Raw genomic sequence first — 14,234 nt, 5'->3', positions numbered from 1 at the left:
CTTTAGGTTAGCTCAGTGAGTCTAGCAATGTAACTCATTGGTCTTGTTAAACATTTTATAAGAAAATTAAGTTATTTTAAGGTGCTGTTTTCACATGCCTGATAGAAAAAAATATAGTAAGCATATTATTCTTCAATACAAGTCTTTGATGTTCCAGTGTCATCAATGAGGGTTTCATAGTATCAACTGATATAGCTTTGCTAGCAGCAGGCTCAGTACTGGGAGATTATGAGAGACAGCTAATGCAAACAGTACAAGAAGATTATGGAACACAGCTGATAAACCACGTTCCTCACTCAGAACTCACATTATCCCAGCACAACTTTTGGGCAAGATTTGCTGCTGAATCTATGGCTTGCCAGTTGGTTCTGTGAGACCTGAGGTTAAGTTCATTCTGCATTCCTTTCATATGAAAAGTTAATTATTAGTACTACAAAATAAGAAACAATAGATCTCCCAGCTACACTGGTAGTATCTGGGTCTCTTGGATGGATATCTTCATTAATGTTTTTGGAAAGATTTTCTTTTTACAGAGTTAAATGGGCAGTGAATCTTGTACATTTTCTGCCTGAATTCCAATTTGATCAATGCTTCCAGCAATTCCATTTTTCTATAAGTTCTTGAGCCTCCCACTGACTTTCATTATGCTTTCTCTAAATCTACTACTATGACTGACACCTATATCCCTCCTCAGAAATATTCACTATCACCTCAAGTAGTCTGTTTTTCCACCTCCAACTCATGCAAAAATCACTTTAACATGATTCCCCAAAAAGAACTTCTGTCACGAACCAAAGTAATTTGCAATCATATTTCTTATATTGCAATCATATTTCTCATAAAGCTCCTCAGCTGTCTCTAATTTCTCATGCTGTATGGTGAGACACAGTACAGGCCTTATATGCATCACAAATTTTTGCTCATTACTAATGAGTTTCAGCAGTTGTCCAACAATCTTTTTCCATTTCATACAGACTTTATTTTCTTTTTATTCTAAACCTTCTCTGGCTTTAAATTTGTGATGTCAGAAGTAGCAAAATCATTGCCTCTGCCAAGACTCCTTTCCATCATAACATGGTCAACCTTTCTTGTTTTATGGCTCATTTTTCTCAATAAAATTTTGGGCATCAGATATCCCTATTTGTTTACATTTTGCAGTCCTATACATTTGTGACACCATTTGTTACATTTAACTCTCCTAACTGAACTTTCTCCCTGCTTCCTTTCCAATCACTCTAAGCTGTTTTGTTGACAAAATACAACTTAAGGTATTCTCTAGGACAGACAAATGTAAGAAATTTGCATGTAGTTCCTTAATGATAAAATCTTGTCCACTCTTGAGTACATCAGTAGCTCCAAGTTTATCCTGAAATATAAAAGTCAGAACTGCAGCTAATTCTTTAGATCTCCATATCCAAAGCCTCTCCTTGGTTGTAAATTTCTAATTTTTGAGGAGGAAGTTGGGCACTTTCTTCCTGTTCTTTTTTGCTTATTTTTAAGTTTTAAATACCTTCATATTTTCTTTTTCACTTACTTTTAGGTTTTTAATGCCCTCATCCAGACAAGGTTTAAAAATGAAAAACATGGAAAAGGAGGGATAGGGAGTAAGGTAGGGGCTTAACCAAGAAAGAAAACTACAGCAGTTTTAAAACCTACATTCTGCTTCCTTTTCCTGATGCACATTGTTTCAATATCTTTTCACCTTGAAACAATTTATGCCACAGTGTGTTGCCACACTATAGAATTATGCAAGTGCTCTTATTCATAAGCAGTAAGAACTTCCATATGATATCAGCAGTTTACCACCACCAATTGTTTGTCATGGCATTCTCACGGGACCCTCTCTACTGCAGTATGATATGAGTTTGTGTAAAACATGGTTTGCATTTATGAATATATTTAGCTCTAAATTCAGACTATATCCAAAAATTACAACACAAGTAAAATGATTTATACTTAGAATAACCTGTTATTTCTAGCACTAGAAGAGGATCTAACATAGGTAACACAGTCATTAGATCTCTCATCGTGAATTCCCCGGCTGGATGAATTCTGTCTGATCTAAGTGTTCCCGAATTGATGATAGCTACATCAGCATTACATGCTGCCATTATAATATCACATATGAAGTCCCCAAGACTGGTCTCTGATGTTCGAACTGATGAAAATCTTCCGTCTAAATCTACACTAAATGTACCAAGGATTTCATCCATCTTTGCTCCAACAAGTTCTAGAAATGAAAAATACACATGTTAAAGACATATATTCCATTAAAACTCTTAATAACATTAACCTGCAAAGTGCTTCTAATAAATATTGGTTACATTATAGTTTTAAGGGGAAAATTAAATAAGTCAGGATATGTACAATCTCTTAAAACTAAATCTTTTCATAAACACAACCATAAAATAATTTTTATATCACAAAACATTTATTTTTCATACAAAAACAATCACTCACAAAAGCCTTATTGGATACAAAATTAATCTGTTGCACCATTATGATAAAAAGAATGTACCTACTCCATCTGACTGGCCTCCTAATACAGTTCACATCTGCTTTCATCCTCTTTTGCCTTACTGGTGATTTACTGAATGTGGGGATGGTGGGAGGGCATGGTCCCATATGATCAATTAGTCTATATGAAAAATGAGTTTAGTGTAAAAAAAAAACACATAATCATTGCAACTCATTGATCATGAGATGCCTGAATTCCTAATTAGGAGGGATGACAAGAGAACCTCCCTCAAATGTGCACCAACACTATAGTCCCACATGATGGTCTTGTTCTAGGCCTGGGCTTAATAGCAGAATGGATTTCTGAATCCTAGAAAGTGCTAGAGAGAAGAAAATTTCAGAGGAAGGAGAAAGGGCAGTCATTCTTGTATTGCCCTTTTTTATAATCTACTCTGTTGTGACAACACGGCCAAAGGAAAAAACGTTGAAATACCTGTGAGTTACATTTCTGTGATAGTGAGCAAGTGGAGTGGCAACTCCATATACCACCCTGAAGATGGCTGCTGTTTTAATGCTACGCTTGAAAGCCAATGTGGTGGAGATTCTCAAACGTCATTGTTTTGATTTTGAGTTGTGATAAATTATTCATGGATACTGTTGAATATATCCTGAAAATGGCCAGAATGACAGTTTGCACTGATACCAGGATCTTGCTCAATCCCAGGCTCAGAAACAACCTGAGGAGGAGGTTCATGACCTCTCTGAAGGTAACATCTAACAGCTCTCACACATCATGGTACAAAGTCATTCTATGATGCTGGAGGTAGATCCAGAATAGTGAAATGGAGAGTCATGTATTTGCTAAGGCCTGCTTGTCAGGTCTTTGCCACAAAAGAAAGAAGAAAAAGCAAATGGAGGACCTGTCTTTACTCTTGGATTCATGAGAGACTTGGCTGAGGGACTCATAAGGTGGCTGGGTCAGTCTCCTCATGACTACAGCCAAGTTTCAGCTGGAAGGCCTGACTGCTTATCATGGGGTGGGTTGGCATAAATGACAGGTAAGGTATACAGTAATAAGTCTGTGGTAGCACTTACACATACTCAGAAATACTTGAGAGAGGAATACCTACATCCTTTGATATCCAAGATTTGCTACAACAGGTGGCAAACTTTGCCCATTTCCTCTGGTAAAAGTTCATTATGCATCTTCTACAGGGGGTAGTGACAGTGGCAGCTGTGACAAAGTACACAAGTTGCGAATATTCGTGGCCAAGGGCTGTGCCCTATCTATTAACAAAGTAGTAAAACAGGTAACTTTGAGGAAACAGACTGGATCTTGACAATACTACTCACAAGATGCAGGTCACTGTCATAGTAGAGGCGTATACTGTATATTACGCATCTTGCTAGTAAGCCAACACACCTTCCGTAAGTTATTTCCAACAAAATGAAATACAATAAGGAGAATAAACACAAGTATAAAATACAAAATATAACGCTACTGAGAAGTCTGCTAATATTCATAAAATCGAATGCACAAAAATATAGTGAACAACCAATTTATGAAGGGGGCAGGTGGACACAAATGGATACTGAAAGTACAATACAAAATATAAACTAGCAAGAAATGGACATCACAAAAACTTTCTTCAGGAAACAAAAAATATTCACAAAAAAATGCAAAGGTAAGAAAACCGAGTTACCGGTAGGTCATTAAGACCATATGCTAACATTTCACTGCCAGTCAGAACAACAATCCAAATTACCCAGAATAAATACCAAAATACTTAGAAAAACCTAAGTATTTTGGTATTTCCATTCGTGAGGCAGCTTAAACTTTAAAATTCGCAGTAGCGCTCCAATTGTTTAGTGTAGGAACGACTTAGCAGACAACCTCATTCTCTTTCTGCCGCGCTCAGTGAAAACATTGGGTGTTTGCAGCAGCTTTGTTTATTATTCGCTGGTTAGATAACCGAATTTCGGTGAAATATTATAGCTGATTTCGAGTAGCCTTCAGCCTATACAGCTTTCATGATCAGTATTTTATTTTGTTATTAAGATCTGATTCAAGTTTTATCATATTTCACTACAGCGATTTTGCAATCAATTGATTAACTCTTCTTTACCAAGTAGCGTATTATAACGAAAGTATCGTGTTCACTACTGAACTGATGTTTTCGGTGGAGAATACATATTGCCAAGTCTCAAATAATGTTTGATAAAGAATTGAGATATGTTTTGTGTGATGGTACTTTGTGTACTTCAAAACAATTGTTGGTAAAGAATTGATTTAGAACATTTTCATGTTACACTTTCCTTTGGCTTTTGGATAAATAGACTTTCTTGACAGCTAAGAATAGGCACCAAGTGCCCAGGAGTGCCCCCTAGCCTTGGCACCGAGCGCTCAGGAGTGCTCACTAGCTTCTGGAGCTATTAGCTCGCCTGGCACCCAGCTACACCTGGAGCCATTCACGTCCTGGGAGCACCCGATGCCAGCTCCCGATCATCTGGTGCCAACTCTTCCCACATTAATTTTTTCTCTCCTGCAACTAGCCCTCTTATCTTCTCCCATGCCTGGCTCCCTTGCTTCCTTCCCATGCCTTTGCCAGCCTTGTGTATGGGTTAACAGAAGTTAACCCTGTGATAGTGTAGTTTTGTGCAGTGGAGGAGGCTGATTATCCAGCTCGTCGGTTCTCCTAGACCTAAGTCACTGTCATACTCCCCTAAGCTTGGGAGACGTCATACTGAAAGTCCAATGGAGGCTGATGGGAAGTTCCCAGTAATTGCCCCCTTCAATCAAACCTCTTGTACAGTCTCAGCTTGCGACAGACAGCCACTGAAAAGGCATCTTGCTGGAAGTGTAGGGGATGAAGTAACTATCCAGCCCGTTTGATCTCCTAGACCAAATGTCACTGTCCTGCTCCCCTAAACCTGGGAGAAGACATACTTGTGATCCAAGGGAGTCCAAGGGGGTTTGCCCCCAGGTAGTTGCCCCTCAGTCGAGCCTGTTGTGCAGCCCCAGGCATTGGCGAACAACCATTGAAAACGCGTCCAAAATGATGTGCTGTAGTGATATAGATTCTGGTTTGGAAGTCCATGGTGCTTGTCTCCTGAACTTCCAGTTGTGGAGCCCGAGTATTTGGTGCCAAAATCTTGTCCAGCGCTCGTAGATGCCCAGCACCCGAGCGCCTAGCAACTTCCAAGCATCCAGTGGCTCCAGAACCCTGCCCCCCAACGCTCCTAGAGGGAAGGAAGAAGATATACTGAAAGTCCAAAGGAGGTAGGTGGGGGTTTGCCCATGGAAAGTCACCTCCTTGGTAGAACCTGTTACTCACAGTTTGTGTAGTGGAAGACCCTCAGTCTTCTCTCAGCGACATATGACAGTCACAGTCTCCAAGCGCTCAGCGCCTGCTCCTGAGCACCTGCTGTCGACCTCTGCGCGCTTGGCACTGGTTGCCAAAAGTTCGGCACCAACTCCTGAAGGCTAAGTGCCGATTCCAGGATGCACAGTGCCTACTGCAGAGCATTGATATCTATCCAGTACTTGACTCTTGCCTGTGAACATTTTTCACCCACTCACAGACAGTTTTTTAGAACACACTGTTGTTCTTTCTTGAAAGCCAGTTCCCCATTGAGCGCCTGGCTCTGGTCTTTTCATGTAACCGCCACCAGTTCCTGATAATCTGGCACCAATTCTTCAGTGTCAGTCTCCCGCATCTGGGCACCATATGGAGAGCATTACTCTACGCATAGAGAGGCGCCCGTTTCGGAGGACATTTATGTCCAGTATTTTTGAGCTTTGTGAAGAAAGCTCCCTCCTCTTAGACAGCAGGAGTTCTGGTTAAGAAGACAGAGGACTTCCAGTTTTTAGTAGAGAGACATTGCCTTGGTTGTCTCTGAGTCCTGTTCTGAGTGGGTAAGGACGATTGAGATGTCTCATAGAGATCTCCGCTCTTTACTTTGAAACCTCAGGACGAGAAAACTTGGGTGCTCTCTTACTGCTGAGGGAGTCACACAATCGCATTCAGCCGTTATTTTCACCTCCAGGCCTACATTTACTCTTCCCTCAGGACACAGTTGAGAGAAATGTGTCTGTTCTGCGGAAGGTTTGGCTCACTTTGTCAAACCCACAGTTATGCCTGTGCTAGGTTTCTGCATTTTCTGCACGTCTTTGGCCTGTTTGTAGTGTTACTGAGTCCATTATAATCGAGTCCGCTCAAATGTCCAAGCGTCTGCTGACTGTCAAAAAGTCCACAGGGTTGGCAGCTACTCCGCATGGTGGTCTGTGGATAAGGACGAGGATCTGCAAGTTCCCTTGGTTGTCCATGAGACCCACAGTAGCCAGTGAATCTGCATGCTCACAATGCCCCTTTTTTCTCTTTGAATACAAGACAAACTCCAGGATAAAGATGAACCAGACAATCCTGTCATCCATTCTCCAAGGGCATTTGGATGAAGACTTGAGATGCAGGAAGTATCCTTCCAGGTCCCTGCCGGACTCTGGGAGTATCTCAAGTCCGTCTGGCAGGACAGAGTCCTCTAGTGCGAGGATCTGTGTTCCGGCATTTCTTTGGCAAGCCTACTCTCAAGTCCTCACTCTAGCATTTGACTTCATGTTCTGGAACGTCATTCTCAACATGGATGACTGACTTCTTCGATTACCTTCGAAGGAAAGTGCGAGGCGGTTTTATAACATTTGGGGCAGGGAAACGCAGCTGGACATTTTTGTTTTTCCCCTTAGCCCTGAATTACTGTAGGTCGGACCTACAGTAGTGGCTATCTGAACATAAACCACTAGAAGGGAAGTGCCTTCATACTACAAACCCAAACCTAGTTTTCAATTCAAATGCCTAGGATCTGGGTTGGGGAGCCTACTTGGGGAACTGGGTAGTTTCCAGGACACAGCCCTTGGAAGAACAGAATCTTCTCAGATAGCTGAAAGCATCTCACTTACAACTTCAGTGCTTATTGACCTTATTGCACTCCTAGACTGGTATCGCATTTGCAGATACAGTCACGTGCTCTATTCTCATTTCTGTCAGATGGCAAGCTTTTCATATGAAGCTGGCGCTTATCGACCTATTTCTCTCTAGACTGTAGTAATCTTGTCAAGACCACAGTAAAGTATATTCTCATCTCTCTGTCCAATAAAGCTGAAAGCTTTGCATTCTAACTGATATTAACTTCGACCCTTTTTCACACCTAGACTGTGGTTATCTTGGTTCAAGACTCTCTCTCTCTCTCTCAGCAGATGCCCTGAGCCGTCAGAAGCATGTCCTTCCCAGCAAGTGAACCTTGGATCCCCTGGTCTGGCAAAATCTGTGGAATCTATGGGACAGGTCAATTATGGCCCGGTTTGCTGCCTCAAGGAACTGTTGCCTTCCTCATTTGGTTCTCCAATCCTAGACCCTCTTACATGGGCAACTGATGCGGTACTGCAAGTTAGGTCCAACCTGGACCTTTAATGTGTGTTATTCAACTTGGTAAGGGAAGGCTGAACAAGAACCCACGACGCTCTGCTTACGTTCTGGACCGTGAATATTGGTTCCCGAATCAGATATGGTTGTTGGTGGACTCTTCATGACTCCTTCCACAATCCTTATCTACTCAGACAACCTCACTTCAAAAGATACCACTAAAGAGTGGACTTTTCTTGGATGGATTTACAGACTGTCAGACTTCCCTGGAAAGAGTAGACTTCAACAGACTCTGAAGCTTTGTTGCAGATGCAGTTTCATTGTCTAACCAAGATCTTAGCAACCCATGAAGTCTTTCAAGACTTCCAAGGCAGAGAGGAGTCTACTCTGTATACAGTATTGGAATTTGGACGCAGCTCTCGAGTGGTTGCCGGGGCCCTCTGTAGAAATTTCCATTCCACGGCTCTTAACTTGACTAGAAAACTCTGTTCCTTGTAGCCCTAGCAAATGCCAAATGAGTTAGCCAGCTTCAGACTATAGACAAGCAAGCAGATTCTGCTCAGGGAGACAGTCTGTGAACAGGATCAGTGCTTTCTCCCTAAGTAATTGTTGGACATCCCTGGCCTCTGGGAGAGTGAGCAAAATGTCTAGTTTGAGCTTTCAGGTTTTACCTGAAAAAGCTTTTTAATCAGAGGGCCACCCATACCTACAGTGTCCAGACAAGATTCTGTCTCACCCTCGGTCTATGATGCATTGTCCCTCATCTCAAATGTAGTTTGTTTTTGAGACGCACTCTCAGATTCAGGAGAACGATTTCCCTACATGTTAAAGGAAAGCTAGGATGCCAGAATTGCCTCTACCTCACTAGCTTTCAGGCTCAATATGTCACTCACTGCCATTTCGCAATCGACCCACTGGAAGTGTAATACTGCAGTTCTTCACTTCTAAATTTTCCTTGAAGTCAAAACAGTATTTGAAAATTTTGCAGTACCTTGGGACCATTATTAGTAATTGGCATGGCACTGAGGGAGGAAGCACAGGATTTTCTCCTCCTATCTCTTGACCTTGTAGTAAGGTGCAGAATTTTTGGGGGGAGCCAGGTGGTACAGTGTACCTGGAGCGCCCATCACTCTCAATGGATGGATAGTTGTTTTATTTCAGTGTAAGTTGTTTCTATTTTTGGTACTGTGCCAGCCAACGGAATAGTCCTTGGCTGTAAAGCTTCCACTTAAGTAGAGGTGATCCTCGGTTATACTGCCACGCCGCTGCAAGTTAAGATGGGCAACAACCAGGGGCAATATTCTCCTGCAATGGCTCTCTTAACTGATAAGGAAACAATAAGCATTGTTTTCAATGCTAACAACTTTTTCTATTTCAAATTCATTAATTATCTTCATGGTTTTGGAATGAATATATCCATGTATCCCACCTCCTATCAATGTGGGATCTATGTAATTACCCAGTAGATTACTTATATGAAAACATAATAAAATTAAGTTTCATATATGCTGCAAAAAGTAATTACAAGAAATCGAAACCCACCTCCCCCCTCAGTGGACACAAAGACAAACTAGAATGAGATTGTCTGTTAAGTTGTTTCCAGAAGTATTCCTGTTACTGGGTGGGACTGGTCACCTACACTAAACAATCGGGCGCTTCTGTAGTTTTAAAATTTAAGCTGCCGCACGAGTGGAAAGTATAGCTATGTAATTACTGTACTTGGTAAGTATATATGAAACCCAATTTTATTATGAAAAAATACCATATTACACAGGCAGTGGTTCTATTCCTACGCCGCGTCATATGCCGAAAATTGTTGTAAGCCAAAAAATCGTTGAAAATCATAAGAAATCCTTGCTTTGGATGTCTTGAAAATGGCGTAACCTGCATTTTTATCAAGTTTTTCAAGAAAAAACCTCCAAATTTTAACCATTCTGCCATTTTGGAGCCATGTTTCTTCCGTCAGATGGGGGTCATAAACGTCTCAACCCCGGAACATGCATCGTAAACCACGAAATCATTTTTGATGAATATATTAGAAGAGCGTCGTAAGCTGAGCCCGTTGTAACCTGGGGACTGCTTAAAGGTGCTTACAGAAGTTTCCTTTTCCTAATTACTTCCAAAAGGACAGCAAAAATTCTTTGGTCAACTAAAATGACATGAACCTAAAATGGGAATAACCAATACAGGCAGTCCCTGGTTATCGGCGGGGGTTTCGCTCTGAGGGTGTGATGATATCCGAAAATCGCCGCTAACTGAAAATCGGTGATTTTCGGTGCCTTTTCAGCGATTTTCGGGCTTATCGGCAGTGAAAAGCGCCAATTTTCGGTAATCGGCGCCTCTGTTAGGTATATATTGGTACCAATACCCAATTATCGGCGCCGATAAGCAGAAATTGATGATTTTTGGCGCTGAAAATTGCTGATTTTCGTCGCTAAACAAGCGCTGTAAAACCAGATCGCCAGTTAACGAGCCCGCCATTAACTGTCATATCACACAAACAAAACTATACATGAGCACTGAAGAGTACAAAAACTTGATAGGAATAATTAGGAGGTTAAATGATTATGGTACATAATTTAACATAAAATATGGGAATTTGTCTTAGCTGTTAACAGGTCAATAGGCATACAAGAAAGACAGTTAGCCACAAGGTATCTGGGGGTCCATGAGTGCATGAGGACTGCCAGCTGACGCTGATGTTTTTATTTCTGTCAGATGATTGATGTGCCTGCGATTTCATTTGACATAACACTGGCTTATTGTAAATTCTGTACTGTTGGGTTTGTGGTAAAAAAAAATGCCTGTTAACATGTTCTTAGGAATTTCATCAATCACATCTCTAGTAAATATGGCTATGCTAATCACTATGAGACAGCTACAAAATTCTTGGATGTGTCCTCTAACCCTTTTACCCAAAGAAGTCAATGTCTGAGGTTTTGCTGGCAGAAGATGAGCCACGTTCATGGTCTTTTTTCAAAAAGCACCCTCTCATGTATTTGACAAACTTTGGTGGCAGGGCTACATCACTAGAATGTTGCCAATCATTGGTCAAATGATTCTACCTCACAAAACAGCAACCAATCAAAGCATTAGCTTTAGGTTGGCTTTGAATACTGTAGTGATAAGTATGACTCTTGTGTCTCTTGGTTGGAATGAAACGAGAAATCACATGACTTTTTTTGCATTTTTATGTTTGAAGCTGAAATATAAGAATTTGTTTCTCTTGTATCGTAGATGTTCTGTGTTATATCATAGAAGGAAAATAATACAGACAAAGCACTGTATAAATGCAATTCAGTTGAAGGTGCTAGTTTACCAAGACAATCGCAATGTAAAGTGTGTTAGTAAGAGCACATGATAATTCACACTGTTTACTGAGGTTTCAAGTCTAAATGTAGAGTACAGGCAGTCCCTGGTTATCGGCGATCCGGTTTTACGGCGCTTGTCTAGTGATGAAAACTGACAACTTTCGGCGCCGAAAATCGCTGATTTCCACTTATCGGTGGCGATAATTGGGTATTGGTGCTGGTAATTGGGTATTGGCACCGATACATACTAACAGAGGTGCCGATAACTGAAAATCTGTGATTTTCAGTGCCAATAAGCCCCAAAAATCGCCGGAAAAGTCCTGAAAATCAACGATTTTCGGTTATCAGCGCTTTTTGGTTATCATCACACCATCAGAACGGAAACCGCCCCGCCAATAACCGGAGACTGCCTGTACATGGACTTCCCATGATTCAGGAAATATTTTGTGTTACGGAGCAATAAATTACAGGGTGTCCCCGAGTTACGGCGGCACTGACTTACAGAGTTCTGACCTTACGGTGCTTTTTCAAATACTGTACATTTATCAAGAATAGGTATCTAGTTATGGCACCATAATCAAGTTAAGGTGCTGCACAGCACTTACAACAAGAATAGGTTTACAGTATCTAGTTACGGCACAGTAATCAAGTTACGGCACCATAAGTGCTGTTAACGGGGCTTACAACAAAAATAGGTATCTAGTAACAACCCCATAAACGCTGTTAAAGGCACTTACGGCGCCTGTTTATTAATAAGCACCGACTTACGGTGGGAATCAACTTATGGCGTGCTGCTGGAATGGAACCCCCGCTGTAAGTCAGGGACTGCTTTAACTGGCCCAAGTGAACTTAAGCTGAACGTGTTCGCTTAGTTTATCAAAAGGACTGATCTGTGGAAACATTCTGACAGGTGTTATGGTGAGTAGCTTGCCACAGAGCATGTGGAATACTTTGATGAAGTCAGAATGTTTGTTTGTTTTCCTCGTGATTTAGGAATGTTTTAGATTATTATATAGTAAGAAAAAAATACATTTAGAATATATTATGATTTTTATTCACAATTTTTCTTTAGCAAAATTTACTTTGACTCTGCCACTTTCTCATGCTGACCAATTTGCTTTAAGGATAGTAAACATGAATTATGTAAGAAACCTTGAAGCAATAACTTCTAATATAAAATTTTGCATAATTCTGGCAAATTCTATGTGTGGATATATATAACCAAAATCATATATTAGTATTAGATATTGCAGTCCGCTTCAAGCACGTTTAACCCTTAAACGCCGAGCCTCTATTTACAAAAGTGTCTGCTGTATGCCGGCGGCGTTCGGTAGTTAGCGCCGAAGCGGAAGAAAAGTTTTTTTTTTAAAAATCACAGCATGCTTAGTTTTAAGATTAAGGGTTCATTTTTGGCTAATTTTTTTATCATTGCCTGAAGTTTAGTATGCAACCATCAAATGAAAAAATATCATTATCATATATAAATATTGGAATATATGACAGTGCAAAAAATTTCATATATAATTGTATACAATCGCTGTGAGCAAGCGGTTAAAGCTAATGAGTTTTTTTTTCGTTATATTGTACACTAAATTGCGATGATTTTGGTATGTAACAAATTGTAAAATGATCAAAGCAACAGAAAAATATCACAAAATGATGCATGAATTCGTAACAGAGCAGACATAAAAAAGTTTTTTCAAAAATTCACCATAAATCGAAATATTGTACTAGAGACTTCCCGTTTGTTGCAAAATGAAGGTAATTGATTGAATTTTACTAGACTGTAAGTGATTTAGCTTACAATTGCAGTTTTCAACCATTTCGGTCGAGTTAAAGTTGACCAAAGGTCGAATTTTTTCTATTTATTGTGATTTATATGAAAATATTTCAAAACTGATAAAAGCTACAACCATGAGTTATTTTTTGCTGTATTCTATATGAAATTGCGCACATTTTCATGTATAACACTTTATGTAATGCCTAATAGAAAATGGTGCGAAAATTACAACAAGGTGACTAAAGAAATTCTGAGATTTTCAGCCGAGTTACAGCGCGTGGAGGTAAGGAAAAGTTTTTCAAAAATTCACCACAAATCGAAATATTGTGCTAGAGACTTCCCGTTTGTTTTAAAATGAAGGTAAATGATTGAAAGTTACTAGAATGTAAGTTTTTAGCTTACAATTGCATTTTTTCGACCATTTAAATTGAGTCAAAGTTGACCATAGGTTTAAATTTTGGCACTTATCGTGATTTATATGAAAATATTTCAAAACTGATAAAAATACAACCATGAGTTATTTTTTTTGTATTCTACATGAAATACATTTTCATATATAAAACTTTCATGTAACGCCTAATAGAAAACTGTGCAAAAATTACGACAGTGACTAAAGAATTTCTGAGATTGTAAAAGCCTGGCCTTGCGTCTCTTTAAACACGTGTGTGTTCGTGTGTTCGTCCTCCATCGGAGTGGCGAGATGTTTAAGCGTCTTCACAAACGAAACATACACACAGTTTGATAAAGAAGATTCGTTGGAGCATTATGAGTACATGATTAGAATGCTTGCATGGCAATGCAAGTAGTGGTGATTGTACATACATCAAGACAACAATGGTTATGGAGAAACAGACGGAAATATTGTATGGTTGAAATCGCATTCCTTTAGAGCAAGAAAACGATATGCTCTTGTTGTCTTGTCCACTCCGATGGACGACGAACGCACGAACACACACGTGTTTGGAAGAGATGGCGTCAGGCTCTTACAAGATTTTCAGCAGAGTTAGCTCGGACGTAAGGAAAAAGTTTTTTTCAAACATTCACCATAAATCGAAATATTGTGCTAGAGACTTCTCGTTTGTTGCAAAATGAAGGTAAATGATTGAATATTACTAGAATGTAAGAGGTTTAGCTTACAATTGCATTTTTCGACCATTTCAGTTGAGTCAAAGTTAACCGAAGGTTGAAATTTTGGCAATTATCGTGATTTATATGAAAATATGTCAAAATTGATAAAAGCTACAACAATAAGTTATTTTTTGCTGTATT

At 39.9% G+C, this 14,234-nt stretch overlaps 2 protein-coding genes across 2 annotated transcripts in view; one reads left to right on the top strand and one right to left on the bottom strand.

Annotated features, from left to right (window-relative positions):
• Positions 1-14,234, top strand: part of LOC136842905 (kynurenine/alpha-aminoadipate aminotransferase, mitochondrial-like) — a 654,775-nt gene that overhangs the window by 67,909 nt on the left and 572,632 nt on the right. The window lies entirely within an intron of this gene.
• LOC136845931 (mannosylglucosyl-3-phosphoglycerate phosphatase) overlaps positions 1-14,234 on the bottom strand; it is a 108,962-nt gene that overhangs the window by 40,850 nt on the left and 53,878 nt on the right. Inside the window, exon 8 of the mRNA XM_067116432.1 lies at positions 1,957-2,230. Coding sequence (XP_066972533.1) covers positions 1,957-2,230 — 274 coding nt within the window. The remainder of the gene's footprint in view (positions 1-1,956; positions 2,231-14,234) is intronic.

Source organism: Macrobrachium rosenbergii, chromosome 2 (genome assembly GCF_040412425.1).
Source record: "Macrobrachium rosenbergii isolate ZJJX-2024 chromosome 2, ASM4041242v1, whole genome shotgun sequence".
In the NCBI taxonomy this organism is placed as follows: Eukaryota; Metazoa; Arthropoda; class Malacostraca; order Decapoda; family Palaemonidae; genus Macrobrachium; species Macrobrachium rosenbergii.
This window is presented reverse-complemented; position numbering and strand designations above follow the sequence as displayed.